The 25,821-nt window shown below is 37.4% G+C and overlaps 1 protein-coding gene and 1 non-coding gene across 5 annotated transcripts in view; one reads left to right on the top strand and one right to left on the bottom strand.

Annotated features, from left to right (window-relative positions):
- The window catches only part of LOC111488654 (probable inactive purple acid phosphatase 29), a 421,893-nt gene that overhangs the window by 6,292 nt on the left and 389,780 nt on the right, over nt 1-25,821 (top strand). Inside the window, exons 4-5 of one of the 4 annotated variants that reach the window (XM_023136528.1) lie at nt 4,544-4,546; nt 11,186-11,197. The exons of 1 other annotated variant lie outside the window; for it this stretch is intronic. In XM_023136528.1, coding sequence (XP_022992296.1) covers nt 4,544-4,546; nt 11,186-11,190 — 8 coding nt within the window. In that variant the 3' untranslated portion in view covers nt 11,191-11,197. Of the gene's footprint in view, nt 1-4,543; nt 4,547-11,185; nt 11,198-23,874; nt 23,944-25,821 lie in introns of those variants that run through there. 2 more of the 4 variants (XM_023136527.1, XM_023136526.1) reach the window with 2 other exon arrangements.
- On the bottom strand, nt 19,920-20,059 carry LOC111488859. Its single transcript, XR_002719287.1, has one exon. It is a non-coding gene; the product is annotated as a small nucleolar RNA Z247 (small nucleolar RNA).

Below are 25,821 nucleotides of genomic sequence, written 5' to 3'. Positions count from 1 at the left end.
ATATTGAGTTATCTCGCTTTGTTGCTGTTCTTCAATGGAAGTTCCCTTCTCTTGAGCTCTCCTTCCCTTGAGCTCTCACATCCACCTCTTTGCCCTAATCTATCCTTCGTGGTTTTCTTTTCCTTCGGCCGTCAACAACGGCTGAATTGAGGTTTTTATTCTTCTTCTCTAGTTTCACACCAGCAGAGCTCTATTGTCTAATTCGATTTTCTCTCCAAAATGTGGCTTTCCTCCTTTTTTAGGTATTCTTTTCCTTTTATAATGAATGTTTCTTCTCATGTAGGGTTGATAAAGGACAAATTCGTCCACTTAGGATGTTTCTAATTTGGTAGTCAATGACCCACGTGGACTGCTGCTGATGTGGATTAAAATTTTCATGTTATCCATGAAAAGTTTGCGTTTCAAATTGCTTCAGCAATGATGGTTGAACCGAACCTATCCAATTTTGTAGATGAAGAATAAATGCTTGTTGAATCTTCTTGGCCTTAGATCATGTAATAGGTCTAGTTCGAACATTTGGAACACCGTGATTCTTATCATCTTCCCACTCTTCAAAAGAATTCGTCCTCGAATCAGAAAAATATCACCTATATCAAAGGACTAAGTCGGCAACATTGAAAGTAGAATGTACTAAAAATTCTTGGGAAAATCAATTTTATATGCATTGTTATCAATTCTCTCAAGGACTTGATAAAAGTCATCCCCTCTTGAATGTTACATTGTTTTCCTTTGAGATGAGAATTGCTACTCGCGAAAAGGTATTTAAACCCAGTCAATGAGTTAAAAATGATTTCCTTCCGTTCTTTGTTAATTCTTGAAGCAATTTTGAAAATTTGTTTGACAATTCTCTCATTTACCTCTTTGTGCAATGTTTTGATCAAATATGTCTTACTTGTGGCTATTTCACTCACAAAAATATAAAAAGAAATAGGAAGGAAATCAAAAGGTGTAAATGGATTAAATCCATAAACAACTCCAAAAAAAGAACAAGGAGTGGTACTGTGAATTGCTCTATTATATGCAAATTCTATAAATGGACAACATTGGTCCCAACACTTAATATTCTTATAAATAATAGTCCTAAGCAATGTGTTCTATTAACCACCTCAGTTTGCTCATCAATCTGAGGGTAGCATGTAGTTGAAAACAACAATTGGTACCCAATTTACCCACGATACTTTTCAAATCAAAGGTGACCTAAAACTTTATCATCTCTCTCCCTAACAATTATTTTAGGGATTCCATGTAATTTTACTTACATGTTTTGCGGTCTTATTGCATGTAATAAAATGAGTCATTTTACTAAATCTGTCTACCACAACAAAAATACTACTTCATATTTTGTAGTGTGCCCCAATCCAAAAACAAAATCCATAGATATATTAGTCCAAGGTTCGTTAGGTACATTCAGAGAAGTATACAATTCATGTGGTTGTGATCTAGATTTAGTTCTTTGCATTTAAAACATTGGCTACAAAACTTATAAACATTTGTGCTTATTTTTGGCCAAAAGAAGGGTTCATGCAACATATGATAAGTTTTATTAATTTCAGAATGTCCTATTAATATACCACCATGTGTTTCCCTAAAAAGCAAATCTGAGCCTTTAGAAATTGAAAGCATACTTTTCTTAAATAAAAATTCATGAAATACATAATAATCATCCACAACTTTTTTCATAAGACAAGATATATAAATAGTTTTAAAATCTTGGTCATCTCTATATAATTCTTTTCAATATGCTCAAATCCAAGAATAAATATAAATAGTTCTAAAGTCCGGGTCATCTCTATATAATTTTTCAATATGCTCAAATCCAAAAATGAGTGAAGAGATTGCACCTTCTAGATAATGCATCATCTACCACATTATCTTTACCTTGCTTATATTTGATGACATAAGGAAATGTTTCAATAAACTCCATCCACTTTGCATGCTTACGGTTCAGTTTGCTTTGACTCTTAAGATACTTCAAGCTTTCATGATTGGAACACAAATTCTTTAAGTCATAAGTAGTGTTGCCTAAGTAAGATAGTTCAAATGTTGCCCCCATTTAGTTTTTCAGTAAAATACATTCAGACCTCTTCATCTTGAATTAAGACAGCACCTATGCCCAAACCAGTTACATCACAATCAATTTCAGAAATTTTATCAAAGTCTCGTAAAACAAGTAATCGTATATTAAGTTAGGCAAAACAAGTAATTTTTTCATTAAATCATTAACTTCATTGCACTTTTTGGTGTTGGCAAACCCTAATGACTTTAACTTTCTCTTTATCTACTTCTACTACATTTCTACTAACTATGAACCCTATGAAAGTGAACTTTTTCCATGTAAAAACTACCGTTAATAAAATTAGAATGAAATTCTTCTTTTCTATGTTATCAAAACTAACTTAACTGCTTCACATACTCAAGCAAAATCTTCAAATAAATTAAAATATCATCAATATAACGACAACATGTATTCCCAAATATTTTTTCAAAACATTATATATTAAATGCATTAACGTACTAGAAGCATTAGTTAACCCATAAGGCATAATAAGTCATTCATACCATCAAACTTAATTTTGAATGTTGTTTTCTATTCATCAACTATATACATTCTAATTTGATGATATCCATATTTCAAAACAATGTTTATAAATAGACATGAATCATGTAGTTCATCAAGCATATCGTCTAGCCTAGGAATAAGGTGTCGGTACTTTACAGTGATTTTGTTGATGACTCTATTATCCACTCACATGGGCCAAGTTTCATCTTTCTTTGGCACCAATAAGACTAGTATAGAATATGGACTCAAACTTTCTCTTAAATAGCCCTTCTCCATGAGCCCCTCCACATGCCTCTGAATTTCTTTTGTCTCAGTTGGATTGACTCTATAGCTAGCTTATTATGAATGACAACCCGTGGAATAAAGTCTATTTTATTTTCAATACCTATAATGGAAGGTAGTCTTTTAGGTACTCCATCTTGAAACACATCCTCAAATTCCAGTAAATGAGATTAAAGCACACTAACAAAAGCCAAATTGTTATAGTTACATATAAAAAATGTACAAAGATGTTTTTTTTTTTTTTAAAACATTGTCATTCACAACTCTCCAACTTTTACCAAACAACTCACTCTCTTTTCTTTCTTTCTTTTTTTTCAATTTCATCTCTTTTTTCTTTCCTTTTCACTTTTTTTTCTTTGATTTTTCTCTTTTTGTTTTTTTACTCAATTCTGGTTTTACTTTCCACTCTTTTTCCTAACTTCTCTTTTTCCTCCAACTTTAATTGATCATCAAATATATTTGCATAAAAGAGGGATTTTGCTACATTTTTTACAAAAGAATACCTATTCAAATAACCATCATGCATGACCCTCTTGTCAAATTGTCATGGTCGGCCAAGTAATATGTCTCCAGCATGTATTGGAAACACATCACAAAGAATTTCATCTTTATATTTTCCCCAAGTAAAAGATATTAAAGCTTGAGAAACTAGCTTCATTGTTCCTCTAACGTTGAGTCATTGAAGCTTATAAGGTTTAGGATGGTATTGGGTTAGCATTTGCAACCTTTATATCAACATGGTACTTAATACATTTGTGCAACTTCCACTATCAATGACAAGACTACAAGGAGTCCCCATAACTAAACATCGAGTGTGAAATAAGTTGTCTCTTTGATCATCAACATCATTCTCCGTAACTTGAATTATAAAAAGTCTTCTTGTAATAAGTGACAAATGACTCCCATCTTCCAATTCCTCCTCTTTCTTTTGGACTTCTTCAACTAGCTCATTGATCTTCCCTCCATTTCCCTCGTCTTGATTCATGATTATACAAATAGTAGTTAATATGCTTAAGACCTCACACACTAAACTCACTAATTTTACACTTAGGAACACTCCTGTTTAACACACAAAGTAGGCTATTTGGGAAAGTGACTAAATTATGATCAAGGTAGGCTAATATATGGACAATTCTTATAGTACGGAGCTATTCAAGGCAATCAAAATAAGTTAATTATGAAATAACAATAAAATAAACTAATAAATTAAGAGACACAAAGGATTTTTTTTTTTTTTTTTTTTTTTTTTTTTTTTTTTTTTTTTTTTGTTGTTGTTGTAGAATTGCCCACTAAAAATGAATTTGAAAAGGAAAGCCATTAAGATTTTGACAAAATTCCCTTCTTAATTGTAAAATACAAGAGAATGATCTAACTTTTCTTTTTACGAAATATGAATAAATTTAGAAGTTATCTTCGAGTTTAAATTATGAAAGAACAATATCAAACACAATGGTTCCAGATTTAAATAGTTTAGGAAAAATGTGAATTGGAGTTTATTTGATTTTCAAATAAACATGCAAATTGTCAAATGATAAGGATTTATAACCACAATATTAAGAATAAATATGATAACGAGGATGATCTCCCTAGGACTACTTATGAGATTTCAAGGTCTATACGTGCTCCGAATGATTTGCTACTTCTTATAAGGTCGATTATGAAGGACATAAAGATAAGTTTGAGGTTTCAAGTTGATTGGAGTAAGTTTGGAAACTAAACCAAGTTAGGATCCAAGAAACACCTAAAAGAAACACCACAAGACTTTAGACTCTTCTAGAACCCTCTAAATAACTCCCTGGGAATCTATGACCTTCGAGAACAACTCATATTAAGATGGGTTCATATGGTTATAAATACAAGTTACAAATTATATCTCAAGGAAGAACCAAGAACAACACACAAGCTTTACAACTACCCAAATAAGAAGAATGCTTGGTACCACTCAAGGATGAAAGACCAAGGTTCCTAAACTCAGAAACTCAAGAATGCTAGGTAATACTCTAGTCATGTCCAAAGTGACCCATGACCTCCCACCAAGCGGTGCCCAAGAATTTCTCTTCTAGGTGGGATGCCCTGCACCATGTTTTCTTTGCAAGATGTCATGCCTCAAGTTTCCTCATCTAGAAGAGATGCCCTGCAAACTTGCAGGATGCCATGTTCAAGTATGCACCGAGCAAGTGACCTTTATGGTCTATCAAGGGAGTAGTCTAAGGTCATGGAGGAACAAGAAGAGAGCAAGTTACCTTAGCCACAAATCAAGAACCTCCTAAGACCTCCCACGGTATAGCATGCTATGACTTAGACTACACTGCTTGGAATGCATGAAGCCTTGAGCGTAGGTAAGTAAATTGTATTATAGGGCAACTCTTGATGCAGTATTAAGACTACATTTCTTGGAACGTAAGAAGCCTTGGATGTAGGTTTTCAGACTATGCCCTTGGAATACATGAAGCCTTGAGCATAGGTTAAGCATACTGTATTATATGGCAAGCCCTTGATGTAGTATTAAGACTACATCGCTTGGAACATCAGAAGCCTTAGATGTAGGTTTTCAAACTATGCTGCTTGAAACGCATGAAGCCTGGGGCATAGGGTTAAGCAAACCATATCGAAGGGCAAGCCCTAAGATGCAGTAAGACTACGTCGCTTGGAACGCATGAAGCCTTAGACATAGGTTAAGGTTGTGTCGCTTGGAACACATGAAGCCTTAGACATAGGTTAAGGTTGTGTCGCTTGGAACACATGAAGCCTTGGACACAGGATTGTCAGGTGCATGTCTAGTGCCGTAAATCCTAGGGGGAGTGTTTTGGAGAACGGATCAAGAACAGAACAAGAACCAAGTACCAAGAACAAGAGAAAGATCAAGGACTAGAACAAGGATCAAGATCTTAGTTCTAAGGACAAGAACTGGAACAAAGGACCAAGAGCCAAAAATCATAATACTAAGGCTCTTAAAGGAAAACCAAGGGTTTAGGATTCAAGGACTAAGGTCCTCAAGAAAGATTCAGATAAGAACCCCCATGCCCATTCTATTTTTTCACCCTGGTTGATCATAGTAGGCATAATTCAAATAATCTATGCAGAAGTCAAGAACAAGAATGAAACAGGCCTAAGTACTTACAACAAGAACAAGCAAGAACCAAGAATGTGGTACCCTAGCATATCAAGGACACGATTAAGAGGCTACAAATAGGCTACTTACTCAGTCTTGTACTCATTCCTTACTCCATTTTTTCTAGGTGATAAGGAGCTGGTCGAGTCAGGAGCGGAATTTGGAGCAGGTGCCATAGACTAACCTCACCCGTCGTCATCATCCTTTTTTTTTTAAAATGTTTTGCGTCTGTTCCTTATTCTGTCTTTTAACTATTATGTTGTATTTTAAATTACTAATGTGCGCACACTATTTTGGTATTATATAAATTATGTTTTAAATTTTAATGATTTTATTTCGCGAAAAATTTACCCGCCTTTTAAAGCCATCGCTTCAACCCAGTCCTTACATGGTTGCTTGCACCGTTGTCAAGGTACCGAATGTTGGTCTCCATTCGGTCTTCTCCTTTTGCTAGAAGATTCGTCATAACTTTTTCTTCGAGCATCAACAGGTTGGGCACCTTCTCGGCCAACATCAGTGCAGGCTATTGATCTTGCGTGAGTGTGAGGTTTGTCTCCTCATCTCGCTTCTGCTTGCGGCACTCTACTGCATAATGCCCATATTTTCCATAAGAATAACACTTGATCATACTCTTGTTCTTCCAGAGGCTGGCATTATCATAGGTTTGTGAGGTATTTCCACGACCTCCTTTGCCACCACGTCCACAGCCATGTCCACAACCACGTCCACAACCTCAGTTTTTCTTGTTATGGCTACCACATCCCCTCATACTTGAAAAGAAAGAGTCAGCCACATCATTCTTTTTCGTCCACGTGAGCCACTCCTCATGTAACACTCGCTCCATCGTCAACGCGATTCACAGGAGCTACCACTGACATCGATAATAAACTCCGACAACCAATCATAAATTTCAAAATATTTCCAAAAACATCCCGTATAACATTTAAAACCAGTGCTATTTAAAACTTAAAACAACCAAAGTAAATTCTTGACAGTGAAAGCATAAGTACACAAAACAGACACAGACATGGATTCCCAAGAGTCTCTAGTCCACTGGTCTGGTCCTCGTCCTCGGTTGGCCTGCATCAACTAAATCTGGAAAGAAAAGTTAAATAATTTTGATGAGTAATTAAATTACACAGTAAGTAGCCAACTTATCTTTCTTGAGTTCATAACTAATCTTTCCAGATGTTTTAAGTTTTATTTGCCATTGACTCCTAGTTTCTCTTACTAGGGTCATCTATTCATTAATGATGTATCTCAGCTACCTTCAACTTAGGTTATTGACTCTCTATCACTATGCTTATCTAGAATTTTCGGACTTGTATGTAAGACTCGCTCTCGGTCAAATACGGCCCGTCTACTAATTTCTCTAGTGGCCTGTTTATCTCATATACCAACGGTCGGGAGTACTCATGCTCCCTGACTTGGCACTCAGCACGTTGGTCAGGAACTCCGCGGGAATGAGTAGACTACAATACTCATATAAATAAGTCATGGCTCAACAACCAATAAGCATATCCTAGAGTCATAACCTTTCCATTAACATGCATAACATACTCACATTTAATGCATGCTTTCTTACATTTATCATGTTCAACACATAGAACATTCTAGTAATCATTTATAACATGCTTACATAACAGGCAAGCAGTCACAATATACAATAAACATTTAATATCATCAAAGCTCATTTTAACATAGTAAGCTCTTACTCAGGTAAACAACATACTCACATGTTGTAAACAAGTTAAGAACTAGTTCAAAGATCGATATGCTATTTACCTGATTTCAAACTCCTTTTCCCTTGGATGTACGTTTAATAGGTCAACACAATTCCTTTGAATTAGACCTATATTTCACAATTTTCAAGATAAGTATAGACCAATCTTGATGGGACAAATCAAAAGGAGTCGAACGGGACAAACCGAAAGCCGAAATGAGGTCTCACGCGCCCTCACACTCTCGGCGTGTTTGTCTCGCGCGCCAGGAGAACTTCCAGTCGCACGCCCAGTCGCGGCTCCTCACGCGCCCTGCGTGTAGTGCATGAGCTCCTTCTTCTTACTTGCGTTTTCAGCAATTTTCTCAACTTTTCTATTAATACCAATTATGTCCCAAAGTCATATTCCACCTCTACAGCCCGTATTTACTTTCGAATTCTACTACAACTTTATAGATCTCCTTATTACAATTCTAACATTGTCCTATTTCATAACTTATTATGCAATATAGACCAAGATATCGAGATTTGATTCGGTCAAATGGGTTTTCTTATGTTCGAATAACGCCTAATATGACTTATCCCTTGAGCTTCCAACGTTGATAGCTTCCACAAACGTTCCTCTGATCTCAAGCTTGCGCCCCGACAAGGAAATCACCGAACCATGAGGAATTTCGAAAGAGTCACCAATTTCAACTCTCTTCCCCTGTTTACTGTTTTCCCTTCTTTTCTGTTCTTAGTTTTTAATCCCAGAACCATCAGCACCACCTCACACTTCCCTCTTTCTTTCTTTTCCCTTTAATCCACCTGTCCATTCCTCCTTTCTCGAAGGCAGCAGCTTCAAGCTGTTGCTGTCTTTTTTTCTTTTTTTTCTTTTTTTTCTTTAACTAATTCATTCATTTACTTATTTCATAATTATCATAATAATAATAATTATCATTATTATTATTAATTTCAACACAAAAACATACCAACCTAAACACATTATTTTATTTTTTGGGTCATTATAGGTTCACGTGTGAGTAAGAGGTATTTTTCCTCCTCTTTTTCTTCATAGTCATGAAGTCTCTCTTCATGGACTTTAAGACGACCAATGGCCGCCTCCACTGACATGTTCTTGAGGTCACCGAACTGCTCGATGGAAGTAATAATTTGCATGAATCTTGAGGGAACTGCTCTAAGGATCTTCTTGACGACGGAGATCTCCTCCACCATGTCGCCTAATGAACGGATGTTGCTGACAATTGTCGTCAACTTCATGGCAAGGTCATCTATTGACTCAGCGTCCTTTATGCGAATAGCCTCAAAGCTCTTCAAGGTTTGCACATTTGCTTCCTTGACACGTTCCACACGCACATGCATTGTTTGCAACGTCTCCCGCAGCCTTTGCCAATTTCTTCTTTACCAACATGAGAATTGTTCGATAAAGACTCCGGTTTCTTTATTTAGCTTTTACACATTTTTTAATATTTTATTTTGACCATTTGGATTACCATCCTTTCAGCTAGGGGTTTGGGCCATGTTTATACGCACATAATTAGTTAGCCACTTTTGCCATTGTTAGGATAAAATAATTATTTAAATAATTGAATCTATCAACCAATGAAATCACCACTTTTTTTAGCAAATGAATCGGAAGATTTCTCTCTCTTTTATTTTCTATTTTCATTTTCGTCCAACAAATTATGTTTGGGCGTTTGTACTCGTCGGAGATTTCCTCTTCTTTGTCAAAAGTCAACAAGTGGTATCAGAGCATCATCGGGATAGCAAGGTCATTGCTGATGACAGCCAGGATGCTTGGAAATTTCTGGGGAGAGGCGATAATGACGGTCGTCTATCTTCTCAATCGGTCGCCAACGAGAAGCCTCGACGGGAAGACGCCACATGAGGCCTAGTACAAAAAGAAGCCAGCGGTACTGTTCGGTTTTATGTCCTAAAACTCATATTTGTAAACAAAAAAATAATCTATTTTCAACAAAATATTATTGTTGTTCATTTAGTAAAAATTGTTATTGAATAAAGTGAACTTTACGATTATTAATCTAAATCCAATAAACTAAGAACACTCTGACTATAGTATAATTACTTGAACTATATGTAGAGACATAAGAGTGGATCAAGTTCAAGTATATAGTCAAAATGATCTATAATACACGGATAAGGCTGAGTACCTTATCCTGGGAACACTATAGATGCGGCCCACTTTTGTATATGACATAAACAATGTGATCACTAAATTGTACATGCGGAGTCATGTGAGTGGGGGCGTCCTATGCAATGAGTATTGCATAAGATCGGACCATGAAGAAAATCACTCTCACTTTATAATGTCGCTTACTTCTGAGACTGATTTTATTTTCATTCGATGACCTAGGTAACTCGATTTTAATCCTGAGCTAATCATGAACTTCTCTTTATTCGAAATTATTCTCAAATTTGCATGGGTGAGAGTGGCTCAAGTTCTCCGACTCAATAGGTCTCCCATTTCAGGGGTAAGCTGTGTAAATGGTTGGGGACGTGGGGTGCAAGATGGAATTCCCTCCTACCCACTTTTAGGGATAGAAGAGAGGTAGTTCCCTAAGTACTGACTCCAGGTCTTGAACAAGGGGCCCCACCCTCTCATTGGCCTGAGAGGGATTCGGTTTACTGGTTTGACCACAAACCAATTGTTCATTAGAGGATCAGTGAGACATAAGGAACAAGAAGTAACTTCAAGGGTAAAACGGTAAATTGACCCAGCTCTAGTTACGAACAACCTGTGAAGGATCGACTTACTAATCATGGTTATATCAAATGGACAGAAATATATCTATAGTGAGGGGAGTGCAACTACTAGGCTATAGTGGAATGTTCTAATAGTTAACGAATGTTTGTTAACAAGGTTAATGAATTTAACCGATTAATCTTGGATCGTTGGAGTCCATGATCTATAGGTCCATTAGGTCCCTCTGCTAGCTCATATCGGACTAAATCATAGAGCAGTGTGACGAGTGAGTTCAAAGTGTTCGAATTCAAATTAGGGAGAATGTGCTACATATATACGATATATTTAACCGCACTTTTGTTTTATTTACGAATTAAACAAAAAGAGAGAATCTGAGATATTTAAATAAGATATAAACATCTTAATCAAATATGTGTTGGAATTAATTGGGATTGACATTTGAATTAATATTAAATATTAATTAAATAGTTTAATTAATCCTTTAATATTACTTTAATTTTGAAATTAATAATTCAAATGAATTGTTGAATCAAAATGAAGAAAGTCAAAATGTTGACTTCATTTAATAGAAAAATCCATGTTTGAATGAGTGGAATTTTGAGGTGTCAAAATTTGGTTTAACCAAACTTACATGCTTGTCAAATAAACCCCACAAATTTTAATGGAATTTTGAGAGTCAAAATTTGGTGAACTCAACATAATCTCAAACATTTGAGTGGAATTTTGAGTGTCAAAATTTGGTGATCTCAAATTTGCATGAACATGCAAACATGACTCTATAAATAGAGTGATCATGGTACATGGAAGTTCTTCTAAGGGCAAAACCTTAACAAAAAAATCTCACAAACTCTCTCTTCATATATATTAAATCCCTCCCAAGTTTAGTCACTCACCGAATTCCACAATCCTATTCTAAGGCTGGAGAATAGTGGAGAAGACACTAGTGGTGGTTCGAAACCGGTTCGTGAGAAAAAAGAAACTTGAGCGACAAAAGGTTAGTATTCAAACTCATTTAGTTTTAATGTTTTGAACATGCTAGCTAATTTACTATAATTGATGTACTTAGAGTGCCTAAGATCAAAATTGTTTTCGCATGTGTTATATTAACACCATCAGGTACATCATCTCCGAGTGTTCGGCTACGTCGCATACATGAAGGTAGTGCGTCCCACCTCGCCAAGCTCAATCCCAGGGGGCTGAAGGTCGTCTTCATCAGCTACGAACCCGGGAGCAAGGCATACAAGCTCTATGATCCTGCGGACGGCACGAGCTCACGTGTCGCGCAACGTCATCTTCGACGAGAGCACCTTCTGGTAGTAGAAAGACGTGACTGAGGCGGACCAAAACCCAAATCAGTTCACGGTGGAGTACCTTGTCATCGAGTCGGGAGGAGGAGGAGCGCAGCATCAGCAACCGTCACTACCGCCAATAGTTACACCCCCTAAACCAGTGGAGTTTGCAACACTACAGACTGTGGATTCGATGCTGGATGTCGATCACGATGATGATCTGGTGGCCATGTACTAGAGGATGGAAGACCTAGTGGAAGGAGGTCAACCATCTGGACTGGCGGCACGCGAGCTCAAACAAGAGGTGGCTGAACTGCATGCCATCAGCACAGATGACCGAACACCTTCGTCGAAGCAAAAAGGAACTCGTGTTGGCTGAAGGCAATGCAGGAGGAGTTGACATCCATCACTGAGAACAAGACATGGAGTCTGGAGGACATGTCGCCGAGAGACCGAGCTATAGGGCTCAAATGGGTCTTCAAACTGAAGCGTAACGAGGAGAGAGAATTTGTGAAACACAAGGCCCGAAGAAAGGAATGGACTTCGAGGAGATATTCATGCCAGTGGCAAGAGTGAAATTTGTCTGCCTATTGTTGGCAATCGCGGCACATCATTTCTAGGAGGTCCACCACATGGACGCGAAATTCACGTTCCACAATAGAGAGCTAAAGGAGACCGTTTATGTCCGACAACCATCGGGCTTCCTGGACAACGACAACCCTGACAAGGTATTGCACCTGCACAAGGCACTCTATGGGCTTCAGCAAGCACCACGAGCCTGGAACGCGAAGCTAGATAGTACCTTGCTGTCGCTGAAGTTCAAGCGATGTGCCTCTTAGAATGGCATGTACACACAAGGCCACGACGAGTAGCGATTGATCGTGGGAGTGTATATCGATGACCTCATAATCACTAGAGGCGACATGGAAGTCCTCGGAAGATTCAAGAAGGAGATGTCCAAGAACTTCAAGATGAGCAATCTCGGCATGCTCAGCTGTTACCTCGGTATCGAAGCGAAATAGAATACTACCTCATCTTCAAGATGAGCAATAACAATCTGTTAAGGTGCGTACGCAAAGAAGCTATTGGACATAGCTGGGCTAGTGGACAGTAACCCTACAAGGACGTCAATGGAAGCCCGACTCCAACTGAGGAAAGCCGGCACTACAATGGCAGTCGACTCCACCAACTACTGCAGCATTGTCGGAAGCTTACGCTATCTAGTAAACATACACCTTGATATTGCTTATTTCGTTGGATACGTTACTAGGTTTATGGAAGCACCTAGGGAGGAGCATCTTGTGCTTGTCAAGTGCATCCTGCGCTATGTGGCCGGAACTAGAGGCTGGGGTGTGAGATGATACTGCGCAAGGAGAGGAAAGGAGAAACTTGAGGGTTGACTACAGTGATAGTGACATGGCGGTCACGTCGATGATCATAAGAGTACCAGTGGGATGATTTACTTCTTCTCAGGCGGCACAATCTGCTGGCAATCAATAAAGTAAAAGGTAGTTGCTTTATCTTCTTGCAAAGCAAAGTACATTGCCACTTCGACAGCAGCAACACAGGAGGTCTAGCTTGCGCGACTGATGGAAGAACTCATTGGGAGAGAAGACAATCCACCAATGCTATAACAACAAAGCTACGATCTCCCTAATCAAAAATCCAATTTTGTACGACCGGAGTAAACATATAGAAATCAAATTTCACTACATCGGCTCATCAAGATTGATTTCATCCTAACAGAGGAACAACTTGAAGACATCTTCACCATATCTCTGGCGTCAAGATTGATTTCATCCTAACAGAGGAACAACTTGAAGACATCTTCACCATATCTCTGGCGTGAGTAAAATTTGAGGAACTTCGTTCAAAGATCGGAGTTCAAATAATAAGGTAGATATACCACAGGTTTTAGGAGGAGATTGTTAGACAAAGCCTGCAGTTTCCTTATTTAGCTTTTACACGTTTTTTAATATTTTATTTTGACCATTTGACATACACGTCAAATGATTACCATTTTTTTAGCTGACCGGTTGGGCCATGTTTACAAGAGAGTGCCACAATTTTAATTGGCCACTTTTGGCCATTTGTAGGATAAAATAATTATTTAAATGAGTGAATCTAATGAACAAATGAAATCACAACTTTTTTTCAGCAAATCAAATCCTAAGATTTCTCTCTCTTTTATTTTCGGTTTTCATTTTCTTCCAACAAATTCCCTTAAGTAGTTTTTATTTCGTCAATGATTTCCTCTCATTTGTCAAAAGTCAACAAGAATAACGTCCTCCTGGACTACTTGGTAGATGGTGGCAAGAGCCATCTTATCCTTACGCTCCTCAACATCACCATGCTCGATGGCATCCCACACGTCTTGTGCCTGTAAGTTGACACGCATCTTGATCGACCATGCTGCATAGTTACTCTTCGTGAGTAATGGGTACTGGAACGTTACACTCCCTTCCTTTCCACGCTTTATCGTTGTCACTTCTCCTCCGGTGACTTTGTATGGTGACGACATTTTTTTCGGCCTCCTAGAAACTCTGATATCAAATGTTGGATTTGTCCCACGATTGAAATTATGTCGAAACAAGTACAAGAGGCATAGGAAAAACTACTCATCTTCCAAATTAAACCATAAAACTTAGTCCACAACCACAAAACTTGGTCCACAATTTCACTCAGTCTACTAATAATTCTCCTAAAATTACTCCATAAGTTAGTTTCTTAGTCTACTCAAGTTTATAAGCTCACAATAAATTGTAAATTGCAGCAATAAAATAATTGGGCAGATTTGAAAAAAAGGTAACCAGTAGCATAAATGATATCAAATTGATAAGGCAACCTAATCCTCAGCCTAACGATCCAAGTTTTTGTTGAAACAAGAACCTAAAGGCTAGAATTAGATTATCTCTTACTATCAAAGCTCTAGAAGTAAGATTTGGAACCTTGTTATAAATTGATTCACTCCACAATCAAACTTGATCAAGACTTGATTGAATGACTCGAAAGCAATCTGCCACAAGAATGCTTGAAACTTAGAAATGACAAAATGATGATCGGATTTATAAGGCAATTTGATATCAAAATTTCATTCATTCACAAATCTTATTTTTACATAATAATTTGTGGGTATTTATAGTCTCCCCACAAAAGAAGTTAGTGACAGTATCACCTTAAAAAATAGTTAGTGATAGTGATTATATCCAATCCCATTAAATCTCAACAAAAGATGATGTCAATTTGACCATTACAAACTTTATGAACTACAAAATAATAAATACAGTTTTCTAGCCACTAATGAAATTATACTTGCAACTTCATTCGCTATTTCAACTGTGCAAATATTCACTTCTCCAAATGGTCATTCCTCAATCGAATTAGCTTGTTACACATGAAATGATGGTTGAAGTGAGCCTATCCAATTTTTTAAATCTTCTTGGCCTTGGGGAACATTTGGAACACCATGATCTTATCAAAATGTGCATTGAAGTCAAGTAAAGGCATAAGCAAGATAGAGGCAACGATGTCAACATGAGTGTCAAAGACAAGTTTGATAAGATTCGGGTAGGGCCTCAAGCCTTAACCTTAGAAGTAAAGGTTTCAGTATGAGTTTGAGCATGCTACTCTAAAGTTAAGTCAGTATATATGAATACTCGCCAAATTTGGTGTCGAACAAACACTCTATGGACGATCCACGAGATCGTATGACCATTAGACAAAACCATATCTATTTTCAGACTAAATGTGCCTTTAAAACGTACAATAAGGAGAATACATGGTACTAGATCTCCACCACCATTAGACCCAAGTGAGCTACATGTGGCACATACGTGTATTATAGTGTGAGGGAGCGTTGTGAGACGAGTGTCTTGGGCGACTTACTTTGAAATGAATTTTTTGAGGACAATGTCAGACGACATGGATATGTCGATATTGTGCCCCAATCTATGTGTCGAAAGTTGGTAAATGCAACTGCTATTCGGTACATAATCCATAAATGACTTTGCATAGACATGAGAAGGTTTATGCCTCGATAGAATCTGGATAGATAGATGTTCAGGATGCCTCGACGATATGATTGACACATGGGCCAACTCAATAAACATGTCTGAACAAGCTATGATGGCCAAAGTTGTCCCAGGACTTGGGATGACATCAAGATGCATTACCCATGTTGTTGGGAATCAAGATGATGACCGAGATGTGACGTTGCATATGAGAGACCTGAGCCTAGAGTAGAGGCAAGGTCGAACCGAATGACTTGACCTAGTGTAGAGGCAAGTCAGCAAGAGTTGTAGACGAATTGATCATGCACGCATGGGTGGTGTTAGGTTGAATAGCTCAATGACCTGACCTAGGGTCACGACCTCATGTATTTATAGATGTGTATAATGAAGATTACATTCTAAATCATAGATTTAGTAACAAACCATGAAATCATAGATTTGGTAACAAAACTATGAAATCATAGATTTGGTTACAAAACTATGAAATCATAGATTTGGTAACAAACTAGTAAATCATAGATTTAGTAACAAACTAGTAAATCACTAGATTATCTTACTATACACAGATATGAACTATTCTACGTTTAACACACAGATATGAACTATTCTACGTTTAACACCCCCCCCCAATCTGGACGATTTACTACTAAGTTTAGATTGCGCCTAAAATTGCTAAAAGAAGGAGCTGGCAACGGCTTTGTCATGATATCAGCGAGCTGATCCTTGGAAGAAATGAGTCGAACATCTAGCTGACGAGTCGATACTCGTTCACGAACGAAGTGATAATCAACCTCAACATGCTTCGTCCGTCGATGAAAAATTGGATTGGCTGACAGGTAGGTGGCACCAATGTTGTCACACCACAGGCTAGGTGCTCGCGCTTGCGAGATCCCGAGCTCACGCAAGAGAACTTGGATCCAAATTAATTCGGCAGTGGCATCAGCAACCACCTTATATTCGGCCTCCGTACTAGAAAGAGAAACTGTTAATTGTTTCCTCGAACTCCAAGAGATAAGATTGCCACCAAAGAAGATCACATAGCCTCTAGTGCTTCAACGATCATCAGGATTCCCGACCCAATCAGCATCTGAAAAGGCACTCAACAAATCAGTGCTGGACTTTGTAAGACACAAACCCATATCAATAGTGTCATGTAGATAACGGAGAATTCGTTTGACTGCTACCTAATGTATAGATGTCGGGGAGGACATGAACTGACACACTCTATTGACACATAATGATATATTAGGACGTGTCAGAGACAAATATTGGAGAGCACCAACGACACTTCGATAGCAAGTAGTATCCTCAGGCGAAAGCTTTTCACCACCATCCAATAACAACTTCTCACTAGGAAGCATAGGTGTGAGCACACCTTTGGAGGTGAGCATATTGGTTCTCGACAATAAATCTTGAATGTATTTATGTTGTGTCAGAATAAGTCCATTGGAAGTATGGCGGATCTCAATCCCAAGAAAATAACTCAAAATGCCAAGATCCTTGACAGCAAAATCATCCTGAAGCTATGAGAAGTTTCTCAATAGCCGTAGAAGATGAGCTGATAATAATAATGTCATCAACATAGATGAGGATATACATTTGAATGCCCGTCTGGTTAAAAATGAAAAGAGAAACATCAGCCTTTGAAGGTGTAAAATCCAGCTATAATAATTTGGAGCTAAGGCGAGATAACCAGGCACGCGGAGCTTGTTTAAGGCCATAAAGCGACTTATCCAGCTTGTAGAGATAACAAGGGTGTTGAGAATCCACAAATCCAGAGGGCTGCTTCATATAAACACCTTCATTAAGAAAGCCATGAAAAAAAACATTTTGAATATTAATCTGCCAAATAGCCCAAACACGAGAAATAGCAAGAGATAGTAAAAGTCGAATGGTAGTGGGCTTAACAACTGGACTAAAGGTATCATCATAATCAACGTCATACTGTTGTTTAAACCCTTTAGCAACCAGGTGTGCTTTGTAGCGATCAACAGAGCCATCTGACTTTTGCTTGAGTTTGAAAACCCATTTGTAATCAATAAAGTTAAGACTAGCACGAGGAGGAACTAAGTGCCATGTCTTTTTTTTTTTTTAAGTTCCTGAAATTCATCATTCATTGCCTGACGCCAGAGGGGATGCTCCATAGCAGTAATATCTGAAGTAGGTTCAGAGGCAGAAGACCGAACTACAAAATATGTTATTGTTCCATCTGTACGCACCTTGGGTTTCTTGATATTGTGCTTCAATCGAGTACCATGCGGATGAGTAGTAGGTGCAGGATCCACATTTGAGGGGACAGCCGTATCAGCTGTTGCGAGGGGAGCAATCGATGCTACAGCAGTTGGTTGACCAGCGGCCAAGGATTCGACCGGGCATTGTGCAATATCATCTGCTGGCGGAGGAGCCGAGGCCTCAATCATTGGCAGAACAACCAATGTCTATTCGCATGGCAGCGACGCGGAGGATTGCTGAGGCAATTCCGAAGCTGATGTAGACACCAAATTTTCTGCATCCAAAGAGTTAGTAGGCACAAACATATGCATGTGATCATTCTCCAAATTAGTACTGCTATTACCCAAATGCAAGGCACACAAATCAGGGGCATTATGTGTTGACTGCATGATTGGGGAAGAAATAGGTGGGGCTCTCTTGAATGGAAAAACATTTTCATCAAATATGACATCTCTAGACATATAGACACGACCAAAATTTGTGTCAAGACACTTATACCCTTTATGTAAAGAGTTGTAGCCTAGAAAGACACATTCCTTTGATCAAAAAGAGAGCTTTTATTTGTTATAAGGACGAAGACGAGGCCAACAAGCACACCCAAAAAATTTTAATGAGTAATTTGGTGGGGTATGAAAAAGATGCTCTAAGGGACATTTGTTATCGATGACATGAGTAGAAAGACGATTGATGAGATATGTGGCTGTAAGAAACACGTCGTCCCAAAATTTAATAGGTACATAAGCATGAGCTAGAAGGGCTAAGCCAGTTTCAATAATATGACGGTGCTTGCGTTCAGCAGACCCATTTTGTTGATGTGTGTGATGGCACGAAACACGATGAGCAATTCCAAGGGAACGAAAAAATGTGTTATGAATTTTCTGATATTCCCCACCCCAATCAGATTAGACCCACTTGATTTTAGTATCTAGGAGGCGCTCAACATGAGCTTGGAATTGCAAAAATATACGAGGAGCTTCTATACGATCATGCATCAAATAGATCCACGAAAATTTACTGAAATCATCAATGATGCTAATATAATATTTAAAACCCCCAATAGATGGAGGTGCAGGCCTCAAACATCCAAAAAAATAAGTTCCAAAGGTGATGAAGACCTATGGAAAGAACTAGTATATGGTAACTGATGACTTTTTGCTGACTAACACGCATTACAAACTGACAAAGATGACTTAGTAGCACACGAAATATTATCGAGACGCAAAATTGATTTTACTACTTGAGATGAAGGATGTCCAAGACGTGCATGCCATTGGGCGTGAGTAGTAGATCTGCTCACCAAGGCGTGCTTGAGATCATCGACATCAAATGGCTTAATAGGATAAAGACCAGATTCACACCTCCCATCTAGGAGACTTTTCCTCGACCGTCGATCCTTTATAGAAAAATGCCAAGGATGGAATTCAAAAAATACGTCATTATCACGAGAAAATTTATGAACAAAGATGTTTGAGAATTTCAGGCACATGCAAAATATTACGCAATGCAAGAGGACGAGTAGCAGTATTAATTAGAGAATGACCAGTATGCAAAATACGCAAACCTGCTCCATTGCAGACTTGAACTTGTTCACCTCCATGATAGCGTTCACGCACAGCCAGGCGATCTAGGTCACCGGTGATATGATCTGTAGCGCCTGTGTCACTGTACCAATTTGGGTCAATCTTGAAAGAAGAAGTAGCCGCCAGTGCCATAGGAGGAGCAGAAGAAGGTTCATCTTGATAGGACTCATCCATCATATGCCAGCAGCGGATAGCAGTATGCCCCACTTTGCCGCAGATCTGGCAGGAAGGACGAGTAGAAGGGCCACGGCGATCACCAGCAAGACAAGAGGGTGCATAACCTTGAGAACGACCACGACCACAACCAGGATCCCTACGCCCACGATTCTTCTGCTGACCACCACGACCAGCATAATTGGCAGAAGATCCAAAATTTAACTGAAGTTCAGCCTGGTGTTGTAGTTGGCGAGCTTCATACGTCATTAGATGTGCAAACACATCATCAAGTGTGAGGGATTCACTCTTGGTAGTCATTCAGGTGACGAAGGGATCATAGTCAGGGCCAAGACCAGCGAAAAGATACGCGATCACATCATCATCCTGCAAGGCAGAGCCGGCGGCGGCCAGCTCGATGGCTAGCCCTTTGATCTTGCGAAAATAATTTGCAGCAAATTGATCTCGTTTCTTGGACGTGGCGAGCTCAACACGAATCTGAGTAGTGCGAGCATGAGTTGACGACGAAAACATCCGTTGCAGGGTATCCCACGCCTCCTTGGACGTAGTAGCAGCAACCACATCGTGAAGAATCTCCTCAGACATGGAAGAGAGAAGACCGCTAAGGACCTGTTGATCCTAATCATACCACTGATTATAGGCCGGATTAGAGACCAGCTCAGCACCAGCCGCAGTTGAGGAAGGGACCAACTTGGCAGGTGCGGCATTGGTGCCATCGAGGTAGCCCATAGGTAGGGGAGGAGCTGGGCGCGCCATATGATGAAGTTGTTTTTGGTTAGGCGAATTGTGACGGCATGGTGTAGAGGGATTGGGCCAAAGGTCGCCATGGTAGTTGAGACGTGTTGGAGATGGTGGATGGAGAGGAAGAAGAAAATATGGTAGACATTTAAAAAATAAACCTTTGGCTCTCATACCATGTTAGGTTGAATGGCTCAATGACCTGACCTAGGGTCACGACCTCATGTATTTATAAATGTGTATAATGAAGATTACATTCTAAATCATAGATTTGGTAACAAACCAGTAAATCATAGATTTGGTAACAAACTAGTAAATTACTAGATTATCTTAGTATACACAGATATGATCTATTCTACGTTTAACAGGTGGCATGTGTCGTCGAACAAGCTTAGATTTCGCATGAGCTATATTCAGTGGACGAAATCCTAAGGTTCGACAGAGCTATAAAATCAGAAGAAAAATGTAAATGAGGTTTGAGTTTTCTTTGAGTCTTGTCATGAGCGTGTCAAAATCATGATGGCAGGCCGATGAAAATGTTTGAGTTTTTCATTAATAATCTATGTTTTAATAGTGGTATAAAATATTACTAATTTCTATTTAGTTTATCAATTATCTACACTTAAATTATTAAAATATATTTCTTTGCTATTAAATATCTAACTATAGTCATAATTTTATAGTTTATGTAATTTTATTTTGTTTGGTTATTATTTGTTAAAGATCAAATAAATGGTTAAAATTAGGTAGTTATTTAATAAACTAATAATCATTATTATTTTTTCATATAGTTTATGACCTAATATTGATACATTTTTTTTTATGTTGGAGTGGTTCTTGATAGGTGGTTATAAAGTTTAGGTTCATTAATTATATGTATTATATGTAGTTATTGTTCATTATTGCTACTCTTTTTCAGGTGGCTTGTAAATAGCCAAAAACAAATAAATAAATAAATAAAATTACATTCTTTTCCGGTAATCACTAATCCCTATTCCAATTATCTCTCATCAACCCTCCATTTGCTATACGACAGAATATCACATATCCTGCAAAAAGAAACAGGAAAAAAAAACGTCAGATCAGATCTGAGAAAAAACAAAAATGGCTTTCACCGGTAGATGTAGATTTACAAGATCTCGTACGTTTATGAAGGTATATATTAAATCTTCCTTTCTTTAATGAAATTACAGACGAATATATGTTCGATCTTCTCTAAATAGTTGCAATTGGTTAATTTTGAGTTAGGAATTAAATGTCAATTATTTTATATGAATTTTGTTAGATCATATTAGACGAGAAATATGAGAGGGTAAAAGAGGGATGGAAGAGAAATATAAGAGGGCAAGAGTAAACACCATGATAAAGAGGGAGTAAATATAGAGATGAAGAGAAATATAAGAGTAAATACAAAATAGGGAAGATTTGGTAAACAAAACTAAAAATAAAACAATGAACTTCAAACAAATTCCTTCCCGTAACAATATCTTCAGTAAAACTGTAATAATAGAAAATGAAGTCTTAATAAATATATATATATATTACAACGTTTCAAGATTCTACTTATGCAAAGTCTTTAAGGCTCGTATGAAGTGGACCATTGTAAAATTTAGAGCATTGAACGTGAAATTGATGTCATGGATTCATATAGGTTGACTTAGATACAAATGACAAAAATCGAACTTTTTTTTAGGATAAATTGGTGACACCTGCCTAAGCTAATCAGGTAAGTAGCCTTACTATGATAGGCTAGAAATTGCATGAGTTACAATTTATGATGTATGAGTTATGATGATATATGAGTTGTATCGTATGATGTCGTATACTAGTATATGATGATGTATGAGTTACGATGTTTGATGATGTGCGTAATATTATATAGTTTGATATATGATGTACTTGATATGCTTGATGTACTTTATGGCGATATGATGAGCATGATGATTGCATGACGTTTGTCTTAATACAGCGATGTTTTCTATATTAAGCATGTTATATGATGATGAGTGTCATATTGCAACATATCGATAGGCCGACATAAGACACAACCCTAAGAGCATGAAAATGATATTAATATAAATATCCAACGAGCATGTGTTACTTAATGTAACAAAGAGATGAGACTAGACGGTTGTGTCAAAAGAGATACTTCCCCAGAGACGATGAGTGCGGATGCCACAGTATGATGATGAGGGTTTTTATGAGGTGCATGATACCAGGGGTTTCGCTGATAATATGATCCAAAAAACATCAATCATACAATATACTTCAATGAAGATGTAAAGAAAAGGTTGTCAAAATTATCAAAAGATGTTTCAATTCATGCGACATTGAAAAAGAATGAAGTGTTTGATTATTATAAATTTTGGGTGGGTTACAATTTAGAGTAATGTAGAGTTATTGTATTTAAAGACTTTTTATTTAATTTCGGGTACATTTACATAATGGCTAATTATGGCCATAAAGTATGAATGTTACAACTCTTGGAATGCCTTAATAGTTTCATTTTTTAGGCTATATAAATCCTTTTAGGTTGTATTTGTAAACCGACTTGGAAAATATAGTTTTCTTTAGCCAATGGCTAATTTTCTTTGCAATTCTATGTAGTTTAGGTTGCATATAAAATCATTCAAGCTCGACATGATCAATCTTGCTTGTGGAGTGATTCGAATCGCAAGTAAGTGTTCTTGCCTTGAGATATTTGATCAACAAGAATTATTCAAGCTAGACATGATCGATCTTGCTTGTGGAGTGATTCGAATCTCAAACAATGTTCTTGCCTTGAGATATTCAATCAACAAGGTAATCTAAATCTTACTCCCCTTGCAGTGGTTCCTTATCTTATCATAACCTCTGCGTTTATCTTCGACCTAACTTCTTGGATGTTTAGATGAACACGAGTCTCTATAATGGTATGATATTATCCACTTTGAGCATAAGCTCTCATGGCTCTGCTTTGAGCTTCTCAAAAGGTCTCACACCAATGATGATAGTATTCGTTGATTATAAATTCATGATCATTTCCTAAATTAACGGAGGTGGGACTTTCATCATCCACCAGGGATGTTTGGCAATGCTCTAAAATCAGTGTGGAAATGGTCTAAAAGTAGCCTAACTTATTTATCATACCTCCACTTATTTGATTAGTTTTAACTTCACGTTATTAATGTATCTTTAATAAAAGTTTGATTTTTTTCTTTGAAATTTAAGTCAACCTAGGGGAATAATCGCATTTGGACTTTTGCAAAATTATTTCTCTAAATTTGAGAATGATTAATGTATTTTCATACAAATAACTAAATCTTTTTATTTAATTCTTTATTTAATTTTGTTCTCAAGTTGGTTTTAATAGGTATTTTTTTTTAATCTACTTGTAATTCATATATTTTTTTTTTCATTAAATTAGCATTAATGTTAATTATATTATTATTACCTTTTTTATTTTTTTGTTGGTGGGCTGATATAAATGTTTGAAAAGTGAGAATGATAGCACGTGTGCATTTCAATGGGAAGGAGACTTTTTTTAGAATACTAATTTAAAAGACATGGCATTATATGCATTTATATCTTCCTTTGCTTTCTAATACTATGCTGTAATACTACAATAATACAATTTTAATTTACTTATATTATATTTTTTCTTATCGGATGTTTTCATTTTTTTAATACAATTTATATTGAAAAATGGAAATTAATTTATTAAAACATTCTTGGAAGGAATATTATTTAACAAAAAATATTTTTTTAAAAAATTCGAAATTTCGCTTGGATTGAATTGAAACAAGAGGGGAAAGCATCTATGTCGTTGCCTTGCTGAGATCCCACGTTGGTTGGGGAGAAGAATGAAACATTTTTATAAGGATGTGAAAGTCTCTCCCTAGCACAAGTATTTTAAAAACCTTGAGCGGAAGGTCGAAAGGGAAAACCCAAAGAGGACAATATTTACTAGTGGTGGGCTTGGATTGTTATAAATGGTATGAGAGCTAAACACCAGACGATGTACCAACGAGAAGGCTAAGCCCCGAAGGGGTGGACACGAGACGGTGTGTTAGTAAAGACACTAGGCCCCGAAGAAAGTGGATTGGGTTGGGGTCCCATATCGATGGGAGAATGAAATGAGTACTACCAAGAACGTTGGGCTTTGAAAGGGAGTGAATTATGAGATCTCACATTGGTCCTTTATAAGGGTGTGTAAACCGTCACCAACCTCGCAACCTGCCTTGTAATTGGGCAAGCCCAAATCCATGCTTGATGTAGTGCGTGCGCCAATCCAACCTTAAATTTTCCTTGACTGTTAGATGTAGTGTGTCCGTGAAATATGAGAAGATGACTCTGCATACTCAACGTGGAAAAGATCCGTGACATTGCAAATTCGGGAAGATTGTATAGATAATGCCTCATGATTAGTGGGAAATTGAAAGCAAGAATAAACTATTTTGGTGCTACATAAACAACATATGAAAGTTGATGAAGTTATTTTGAGTGGTTCCCATCACTAATTGGATATAGAACTTCAGCAAAATCCAGCTATGCAATTGCCTGGTTTTGACCAATTAGAAATTTGCATTTTCTTTTGATAAAATATTGTACCTTTTTTGTAATTTAAAATATTTTTGACTTTCCCACACTAGGATTTAAAAGAAATTGGTGTGGTCAATAAAACAATTACAATCTGTGGCCGCCCCATTGTGTTGGTTTAATTATTCAATAATTATTATCCTTTTCTATTAAATTTTTTACTTTCCCGCACGCCCAATGTCACAGTCATGCTGGTTTAGGACGTGTTGTTCCTTGCTTCATGCACGTCGCATGCCTAACCCGTCATGTTGTACTATTTTATCACTTTTGTTTACTATTTTCATGATGCAAATTTTTTTAAGAGTAAGACATTTCGAAAAAAGTCATGTCTACGCTTGTTAGACTTAAAATGTTTCCAAATGCGACTAGTCGTCAATTCTTTCTACCAAAAGTTATACGTTATCTAAATCGTTTGTTGTGCGTTTCTTGCTTACTAGCCTACAACATTGCTTACAACTCTCTCTTTCAACAATCTATCTACCTCCATTTTCTAAAGTTTTGTTCTCAAAGCGAGGCCAGAGGATTAGGTATAGGTCGTCCGTGCTAACGGCAACACGAATTTGAGTTGGCTGACTCACTCAGTTGTAAGAGTGAGTGTCAAATATCACTTGCAAACATCCCAAGAAATTATGATTGTGATAGTTGGTATCAAAGTCAAGTCTACTTTAGGAATTTGATCAAGTAAACATGTCTACCATAAAGCAACTAAACAAATCCCACATTGACCAACTAGTCGACATCGAAGATCAGTCCCTAACAACGTACCGTACTTGGGCAATCGCATAAGAGCTCGTCATCAAGACCAATATGATTAATGTAGC

This window comes from Cucurbita maxima, unplaced genomic scaffold (assembly GCF_002738345.1).
Source record: "Cucurbita maxima cultivar Rimu unplaced genomic scaffold, Cmax_1.0 Cma_Scf00013, whole genome shotgun sequence".
NCBI classification, from domain to species: Eukaryota; Viridiplantae; Streptophyta; class Magnoliopsida; order Cucurbitales; family Cucurbitaceae; genus Cucurbita; species Cucurbita maxima.
The sequence above is the reverse complement of the archived record's forward strand: the minus strand, read 5'-3'. Positions and strand labels throughout refer to the sequence as shown.